Source organism: Drosophila sechellia, unplaced genomic scaffold (assembly GCF_004382195.2).
Source record: "Drosophila sechellia strain sech25 unplaced genomic scaffold, ASM438219v1 U_326, whole genome shotgun sequence".
Taxonomy (NCBI): Eukaryota; Metazoa; Arthropoda; class Insecta; order Diptera; family Drosophilidae; genus Drosophila; species Drosophila sechellia.
In genome coordinates this window covers 7,439-16,755 of record NW_022611274.1, presented here as the reverse complement: position 1 = coordinate 16,755, position 9,317 = coordinate 7,439, and the positions used below count along the sequence as shown (strand labels likewise).

At 34.2% G+C, this 9,317-nt stretch overlaps 1 protein-coding gene across 1 annotated transcript; it reads right to left on the bottom strand.

Moving 5' to 3' along the window:
- Positions 1 to 2,662: 2,662 nt before the first annotated feature.
- LOC116803222 lies at positions 2,663 to 8,769 on the bottom strand. The gene is made up of 2 exons (XM_032727104.1): positions 3,829 to 8,769; positions 2,663 to 2,978 (listed from the first exon to the last, which is right to left on the bottom strand). The coding sequence occupies exons 1-2, from the start codon at positions 8,042 to 8,044 to the stop codon at positions 2,707 to 2,709; spliced, it is 4,488 nt and encodes a 1,495-aa protein (XP_032582995.1). The 5' UTR covers positions 8,045 to 8,769; the 3' UTR covers positions 2,663 to 2,706.
- Between the last annotated feature and the right edge of the window lie 548 nt (positions 8,770 to 9,317).

Here is a 9,317-nt window from a genome sequence, read left to right as displayed (position 1 = left end):
ATTTATAAAATAAAAACAAATAAGAACAAAATTCATATTCTATTATTATTATATTAATATCTTCAATCATACGTAAAAATAGTAATTCTGCCAGAAAAAGAATCAAAATAATCTTGTTTTTATTATTAAATTCAAGAAGAGGTTATTACAATAATAAATATTTTTTATTTGTTCTTGATGCTAACGTCCAGTAAAACTAGCAGTAAAAGTGTCGTGGCAAGGGACGCTGAACTTTAAACACCTAAAAAAAATCTAAATTACGCGAAAGACAGTTTGGAAATAATGAAATTACATTGATGAGAGCAATATTTATAAAATAACAGAAAATAATAAAATAAAATGAGCTGTTTTATATTTTTTTCTATGTGTTAACTTAAGTTGGAAATATTATTGAAGAGGTCGTACGCGACAATTGACACTGTCCCTTCAAACGTCTGTAAAAAATAAAAGTTATCTAAAATTCAGCATGGAAATTGGTTAATTTGGTTGGGGAATTTAATATCTATTACATAACAAAGGATAATAAAAAATTGTTGCTTCTTATTTTTTATTTGATTTATTTATTTGACTACATCGAGGCTAATGCATATATGGCGAGGAAATCGATTGATTTCCGAACAAATTATTTGAAAATATGCATGAAAGGTCTGATCTAATTAAGCAAACACATTAATAATTCAAGAAAATTTTATTTATTATATTAATATTATATTATTTAAGAAAGTATTTGTATTTTTAACGATAGAAAATTATTTCTGAATGCTGCCGTTAAGGAAACTTTTTCTGTAGGTTAATGTGAACTTAAATTAACTAATATAGTATCTTAATTAATAATATACGCTTCTTTCAGAAGTCTTTCTAAGGGATGAACGTTGCAATTTCAATAAACATTAGGAATTAGTAAAATATTTGCAATATTTCTTATTTTAATTGATGTTTTGTTATAAATTGGTCCAGTTAAAAATGTAAATATAAAACTTCAATCAACATTTGAAAGTCTCCAAATCCATATTACATCCATTTAAAAATGTAAAGTGACGAAATAATTATTTAAAAGTTTAGAACAATTAAAACCTTATTTTTATTAATGATTTTAAATACTAAAAAATTAAAAAAAGTTTATACTTCAAGCCAACTTCGACATAGTAAACGACTGATGTCAGTAGCATTGTTAAAGTGCTCTCCTCCTCGATTCTCATAAGAGCAAAGGAGGTTGGTAGGCAGCGCGCGGCCCGTTTTTAACAGAAAAAGTGTTCTCTGTGAATAAAATGTCTGATTCTGCAGTTGCAACGTCCGCTTCCCCAGTGGTTGCCACGCCAGCGACAGTTGAGAAGAAAGTGGTCCAAAAAAAGGCATCTGGATCCGGAAAGGCTAAGAAAGCCACTGCGACGCCGTCACATCCGCCAACTCAGCAAATGGTGGACGCTTCTATTAAAAATTTAAAGGAGCGTGGCGGTTCATCACTTCTTGCAATAAAAAAATATATCACTGCCACCTATAAATGCGACGCCCAAAAGTTAGCGCCATTCATCAAGAAGTACCTAAAATCGGCCGTGGTCAATGGAAAGCTTATCCAAACAAAGGGAAAAGGTGCATCTGGATCTTTCAAACTGTCGGCCTCCGCCAAGAAGGACAAGGATCCGAAGGCAAAGTCGAAGGTTTTGTCTGCAGAGAAAAAAGTTCAAAGCAAGAAGGTAGCCTCTAAAAAGATTGGTGTCTCCTCCAAAAAAACTGCCTCTGGGGCTGCTGACACAAAGCCCAAAGCTAAGAAGGGTGTGGCTACCAAAAAGACTGCCGAAAATAAGAAAACTGAGAAGGCAAAAGCCAAGGATGCCAAGAAAACTGGAATCGTAAAGTCGAAGAACGCCGCAACAAAGGCGAAAGTGACTGCATCGAAGCCAAAGGCTGTAGTAGCGAAAGCCCCAAAGGCAAAGCCAGCGGTGTCTGCAAGACCCAAAAAGACGGTGATGTAAAATCCCAAATAAGAAGACTTTACTCGTTGAGTTTTTGTAAGAAACTGCTTTTATTTGGAAATATCTTCGGTTTAAATAGGTGACATGAGAATCGCATCTTAAAGTAAATGGCCTACGCAGAGGCCTAAGTAAATAGTCCCTGCCTTATCGAGGTCCCACGCTCGGGCACATCTGCCTATCTTGAGCGGCGAGGACCTTATCTGTGGTCTCCCACTAAGGGACTATTTTAGGAGGCGGGGAACGATCTCAAGTGACTGACTCATGTGGTGTGCACATGTTTTTGAGCAATGCACCCATGTCGCCTTAGATAACAAAATCCTAAATATAATTTATCGCTCTCGATTCATTTACATAAGATATGAACGGAGCCCAAAATTGTAAGTCTTTAAATATATTCGTGTTCATGTGTGAACATTCTGCCAAAGGGCCAGCAAAGCTGAGATGTACATTAGTATATTAGTTGCATTTATAACAGTAGTGGACTGTATTTATTTGATATATGTTCATTTATTTTGCAACTAAGATTTCAATGGGCCTAGTTTTTCTGGCTTTTAATTTTATTGGATTACAATTATGGTTTATATTATTTTTAATTCAACAATTTGTACTCAATTAACTTATTTTAAACATTTTGCTTTTTCTATGTAGAAGTACATTTTCTATTAAATAACGATATAGTGGACTGTATATTTTTATTTGTTATATTATTTTATTGTTTATTTACTATTGATATTTATAGTACTGGCAACGGACCTGCAAGGGTTATTGCTTGCATTCTTTGTTGCACAGCACATTTCCGTATGAAATATATTATTAATACTATCATTAGTATTAAAGCAATAATTAAACCAGCATGTCCGGAAATATGATGGAAATGTAAATCTTTCAATTTTTGATGGTTCTCTTTCATAAATTTAATTTCATTATTCAATCGTTCAAATTCCTCAGTATGATTTAATATTGATAGTTTCAGCGGATCCCAAATAATCTTCGGCACTTCACTAACTTCTCCTATATAAGGTGTTGATAATAATTCTTCACTTTCGGACTGAATGTTATGGTGGGCAACTAGAATTTTATCGTCGGTTCTTGCCGTACAATATGGCGCAATGCTTAAAACTCCTTGCTGAGGCAAATCAAACAATTCAATTTGAGAGCCAGTACATTGCAGACGGACTTTTGAATTCGCAGGAACCTTAAACAACCAACTACTTTTCTTTTCTAACTCTACCCAGTAACTTTTAGAGTCGACTACTGTTTTATAGATGCAGTTCGCCGCTTTATCTGGCTTTAGAGGCTGAATCTCACATGCATTATCATTCGCTGAATTCCAGGGCCAACTTCCTTTGCATATTCTCTTATTTAATTGCCATAATGATTCCGATCTTGGACATTCCCGATGTCGCTCTAGTTCGTCTTTTTGGCTCTTGGTCAGCCTCATTTTTGTCAACAGACTTTATTCCTTCCAAGGGACAAATTTTAGTAATGGGTCTAGTGATATATCCTTCCTGCATCTTTACTTTAGCCACTCGGACCTTATCATCATTCCCCTTATGCACCTTTTCCACCTTTCCTAAAGGCCATCTTGCAGGATGACAATTCTCATCCTTCAATAAAACTATTTGCCCTTCTTCTATATTAGGAATTTCCTTTTTCCATTTATTCCTTTGCTGGAGCGTATGCAAATATTCACTTTTCCACTTAACCCAGAAATCTTTCTTCATTTTTTGGATAAGTCTCCACCTATCCAAATTTCCGATTTTTTCATCTTCCATTGGTTCGACTATTTCTAAAGGTGGTCTTCCAATTAAAAAATGACCTGGTGTTAAAACTTCTTGTTGGTCCTTCTCACTAACTATAGTGTATAATGGCCTTGAATTTAAGCATGCTTCTATTTGACATAAAAGAGTTGACATTTCTTCGTAAGTCAAAATAGTGTCGCCGATTATACGCTTTAAATGGTATTTCATTGACTTAACTCCAGCTTCCCAAATACCTCCGAAGTGAGGTCCTGCCGGGGGAATAAAATGCCAATCAATCCTGTCCTTTTCAAGCTGCGCTGCAATCGTTATATTTTCTTGTATTGCATTAAATAACTCTTGATCTAATTTTCTTGCAGCTCCTACAAAATTTGTTCCGTTGTCTGAATAGATATTGGAACATTTTCCCCGTCTAGCAATAAATCTTCTGAGTGCTGCTAAAAATGCGTCTGAAGTTAGATCGCTTACCATTTCTAAGTGTATGGCTTTGGTGGCCATGCAAACGAATACAGCAACGTATCCTTTAAATGTTTTTTGGCCACGATTTTTTGAACATTTAACATAATAAGGACCTGCGTAATCTATTCCAGTATTAAGAAACGGGAATGTCATCGTCACTCTATATTTTGGCAAGTTACCCATTATTTGCTGAGCTGTATTTTGTTTATACCTTGCACACGTTACACATTCTCTTAAATACTTTTTCAACGAATTTTTCAACCCGAAAATCCAATACTTTCTTTGGATATAGTTTCGCATTAGGTTTATCCCTCCATGCAATGTTTCCTTATGAGCATTTTTTATTAATAAGCTTGTTAGGTGGCATTTTTCTAAAATGATTGGATGTTTAACATTAAATTCTGCATTGGAATTTTGCAATCTTCCTCCAACTCTTAGAACCCCATCCTTGTCCAAAAATGGATTCAATGACAATATTTTATTATTTGTCTTGATTTCCTTTTTGATTTTAAGGCACTTTATCTCTTGCCTAAACTGGTATTCTTGTTGTTTCTTAATAACAACTGTTTCCGCTATTCTTATCTCCTTTACTGAAATAATTGATGAATAGGCTTTATTTCTTGTTTTCATCTGCACGAATCTATTTATGTATGCTATTATACGTATAAGTTTTTCTATACTGGAATACCTTTCTATTAATTCGTAAATAGGATCATCTATTTTGTCATTTAATACCGTATTTATTAAGACAGGTTCTTCTACAGACTGCTGCCGAGGCCAAAGTTCTTTTGGGTCTGCTAGCCATTTCGGACCTTTCCACCAAAAATCACAGTTGATCAACTGGTTAGAATCCACTCCCCTGGATGCTAAATCTGCTGGATTATCCTCTGACTTAACATGATTCCATTCAGTATTTTTTAATTTCCGAATGTCATCCGTTCTTCTTTTTATAAATTTGATCTTACTTTGACCACTGTTAATCCATGCTAAGGTAATCGTGGAATCACTCCAAGCATAGATCTCCATTATATTGTCAATTGATCCTTTTAGTCTTTGGATTAATTCACTAAGCAGGTGAGCTGCACACAGCTCGAGTTTGGGAATTGTCTTCCTATTTTTTATAGGGTTGACTCTACTTTTGCTAGCTATTATATTAACATGAGGTCCTACTTTAGCATAGACTACTGCAGCATATGCTTTTTCGGAGGCGTCCGCAAATCCGTGAATCTGAATGACTGAAGAACTGTTTGAATTAATCCACCTTGGGATTCGAATATTCTCTAACAATAATAAATTTTCTTTATATTTTTCCCAATAATTTTTATCTTCTATGGATAATTCCTGATCCCATTCACTTTTATTTATCCAAAGTTTTTGAATAAAAAGTTTTCCTGAAACCGTGACTGGTGCCAACCATCCTAACGGATCAAATATTTTTGCTAGCGTTGATAACACAACGCGCTTATTTATATTTTTTGATTCATCATTACAATTTACGCTGAACTTAAATAAATCATTTTGAGGTTCCCATTTTAGTCCTAAAGTTTTAACACATTCATTTTCGATAATATTGAGAACCTTATTGTCCCCTGTGTCCTCCACAGTGGTTAATATTTTGGAATTGTTGGAAATCCATTTCCTTAAGTTGAATCCAACTTTCTGCAATTCATGGAGAATTAATGTTATTAATTTATTAGCTTCTTCTACCGAATCAGCTCCAGTCATTAGGTCATCCATATAGAAATCATTCCTAATTATTGCACTAATAACTTGGTTTTTACATTTATCTGCAATATCTACCAGAACCCTGGTAGCCAAATATGGTGCAGATGCAGTTCCGTAAGTGACTGTGGTTAATTTATATGTTTTAATTTTTTCTTTTGGAGAATTTCTCCATAAAATATATTGATATTTTTGATCATTATTATCTATTTTAATTTGTCGGTACATCTTTTCAATGTCTGCCGAAACAACAAATTCCCATTTTCTCCATTTAATAATAATGTCAAAAATATCTTTTTGAACTCGTGGCCCAACCCACATTATGTCGTTCAAACTTTTGTTATTCGTAGTTTTTGCTGAAGCATCAAAAACTACTCTCAATTTGGTCGTAAGGCTTGAATCTCTAATCACTGCCTGGTGCGGTAAAAAATATTTGCCTTCATCACTCACTTCAATCATGTGTCCTAAATCCATGTATTCATTCATGAATTTAGTGTAGTCAACCTTAAGTTTTTCATTTCTTTTTAGTTTTTTCTCCAGATTCATGTAACGAGCTATCGCTTGTTTCTTTGAATCTCCTAAGGTGACATCCTCCTTGAATGGAATTGACACAATGTATCGCCCATCTGAATCTTTTTTTGTCGTTTTGATAAATTTATTTTCACAGATTTCAGACTCGATATCATCTTTTTCTTCTTCTTCCACTTCCCAGTAGCGATCTAACTCTTTTATTTCTATTGTTGTGGCTACAATGGTTTCTTTTCCTTTGGATTTTTTACATCCAGAAACTATCCACCCGAAATCAGTTTTTTGCCCAAGGAGACCGTCTATTTTTATAACTCCATTTTGCAGAATGTGAGTATATACGTCTGCTCCAATGATTAGATCAATGCGACCCGGTTTATTAAAATCGGGGTCGGCTAATTTAAAGTTCTTCCATTTTTTCTGATCAACATTAATCGTGTTGACTGGAAGTGCCTTCATAAGTTTTGGGAGAATAATTGCTTCAATTTCTAAATTTTTCGGAGAATTTCTTATCGAAATAACTGCTTTGTGCTTGGAGATGCACGTTCCTGTGGAAGATACTCCACTTATTTCAGTATGAGACCGAAATTTTTTCAATTTTAGAATCTGTGCAGACTCTTCTGAAATAATTGTGCTTTGAGAGCCACTATCAATCAATGCTCTTAATTGTTCAAAGCCTCCATACTTCGACTTTACTTGAATCAAGGCCGTGGCCAACAAGGCTTGACCTGTTGTTCTACACGTATTCACTTTTTCTGGATTATGACCTGCAAAGTGAAGTAACGTGTGGTGAGGTTTACGACAAGTCGAACAAAGCTGCTCGCTTATACATTTTTTACCAAACGGATGCCTCAGACATCTTAGGCAAATCCCATTTTTTCTTACCCAGTCAGACCGTTCTGCTGGATTCATTATTTTAAATTTATGGCATTGAATTAAATAATGCCCTGGTAGTTTGCAATATGCACAATTGTCACTATAGTTTTTATTCTTGTTATTATTAATCATTTTCTTTACAGGTTTTACTTCCTGTGAGAATGATGATATAGAATTGAGCCTTTGCTCTAAAAAGTCCATGACATCAGAAAGTGCCTGTATTTCTTTTGTCTTTTTAACATGGCTTTCATATAAATTGAGTGATTCTTTATTGAATTTCCGAAGAATTATGTGAGCGAAAATTGCATCCACATCTTCTGGTAATTGTGCCTTTAATTTTATAATATAAATTGACTCGTTAATCGTGTCAATAAATGTCTTTATTTGCTTATTGGATTCTAAATTTAAATTTGGCATATCCATAAGCCTATTCATATGATCTGAGAATATGTTTCTTTTATTCTCATATCGCTTGGTCAAAAACTCCCAAGTGGCTTCATAATTTTCTCCAGAGCCGAGCAGTAAATGAGTAACCACATTTCTGGCTTCTCCTTTTAATGCTGACTTTAGATAATTAAATTTGAGAGAAGGACTGAGATCCTCTCTCACATGTATGAGCTCTGTAAAGAGTTCATTAAAAAGATCCCATTCTTTGGAATCACCAAAGAAAGTGGGAATCTGTATTTTAGGCAGGGTTGGTAACTCCTCCGCCTTAACAACCGTCGACATTTCAGCTTTATTTATTGTGCCACTGAGTCGACTATTAATGGCTGTAAGAATATTTTGTTTGTCAAATTCAAGTTCGCTAATTTCTTCTTCGAATAGCGAGCTCTCAAAATGACTATTCACCTGTTCAATCAGGTTATCTATTTTATGCCATAAAAATTCAATTTATTTTTCCTTATTTTAAGGAAATCTGGACTACTGTCTATTAGTTTAGACGTATCTTCTAGATATACTCGAAATTGGCCAACATTATTTCGAAATGCCTGCTCTACTTTTAAAGCGTTGTTTTGTGCTATACCCTCTTTTTCAGGGTGACCACACATTTCAAGGTTTAATGTAGGGGGAGGGTTTGATTTAGGGACAGTGTTTGATTTAGGGAAAGTGTTTTCTACCGACTCGCCCTTAATTTTTTCATTTTTATTTTTAATTTTTTCTAACACCATCATTATTAAATCATACTGCTTCGCGTTAAAATATTCATGATCGACAACGCCGATCTTTAACAAATTGCTATGATTAGCAATGAAACATTTTTGAAGCTCATTTAATTTTAGAATTTCTACATCTGTTAATGTTGGTTTTACTTCCAACTTTCTAATTTCCAAAATAATTTCGGACTGCTTCTTAAGGAATTGAATAGTCTTTTCTGACATCATTTTGAAAATTTTTTGTAATTTCTTAATATATATAGTACGTGTATATGTATTTTATATGTATTTATATATATATGTGTGTTTGGATAAACAGAAAATTCTTGTTTTGACTTAGCTGATGTCGTTGTTGTTGCTGCTGCTGTTGCTGCTGTTGTTGCTGCTGTTGCTACTGCTGTTGCTGCTTCTGCTGCTGCTGTTGTTGCTGCTTCTGCTGCTGGTAGAGGCTCCTTTGATGTTTAAAGATGATTTTTTTTGTTTATTTGGCACGTTTTATTATTTTTGTAGTCCAGTCAGTTTTTTTGTTTTTTAGCCATTTATTTCGGCATTTATGCTCTTTTGGCATATACACTGCACTCTATTTATGAGCTGATTTAATGCTATTAGAGCATTTATAAGGCACTGTTTTCAGGCACTTTTTATTTAATTTATGCTCTTATGGCATATACACTGCACTCTATTTATGAGCTGATTTAATGCTATTAGAGCATTTATAAGGCACTTTTGTTATGCACTTTTTAATTTCACAATTGCTGATGTATGGCCTCAAGCACGCCTTACCACAATTTATAATGGTACACAAAGCAACCTTTAGCTATAGACTATAAGGTGCTTGTTTTAAAACA

What these genes read in the sequence shown, in the direction of transcription:
- LOC116803222 (XM_032727104.1), bottom strand. Translation starts at nt 8,044, where the DNA reads ATGTCGACGGTTGTTAAGGCGGAGGAGTTACCAACCCTGCCTAAAATA. An exon ending in AAGGCCATTATACACTATAG is followed by an intron (nt 2,979 to 3,828) that starts TTAGTGAGAAGG and finishes ATATAGGAGAAG; the next exon opens with TTAGTGAAGTGCCGAAGATT.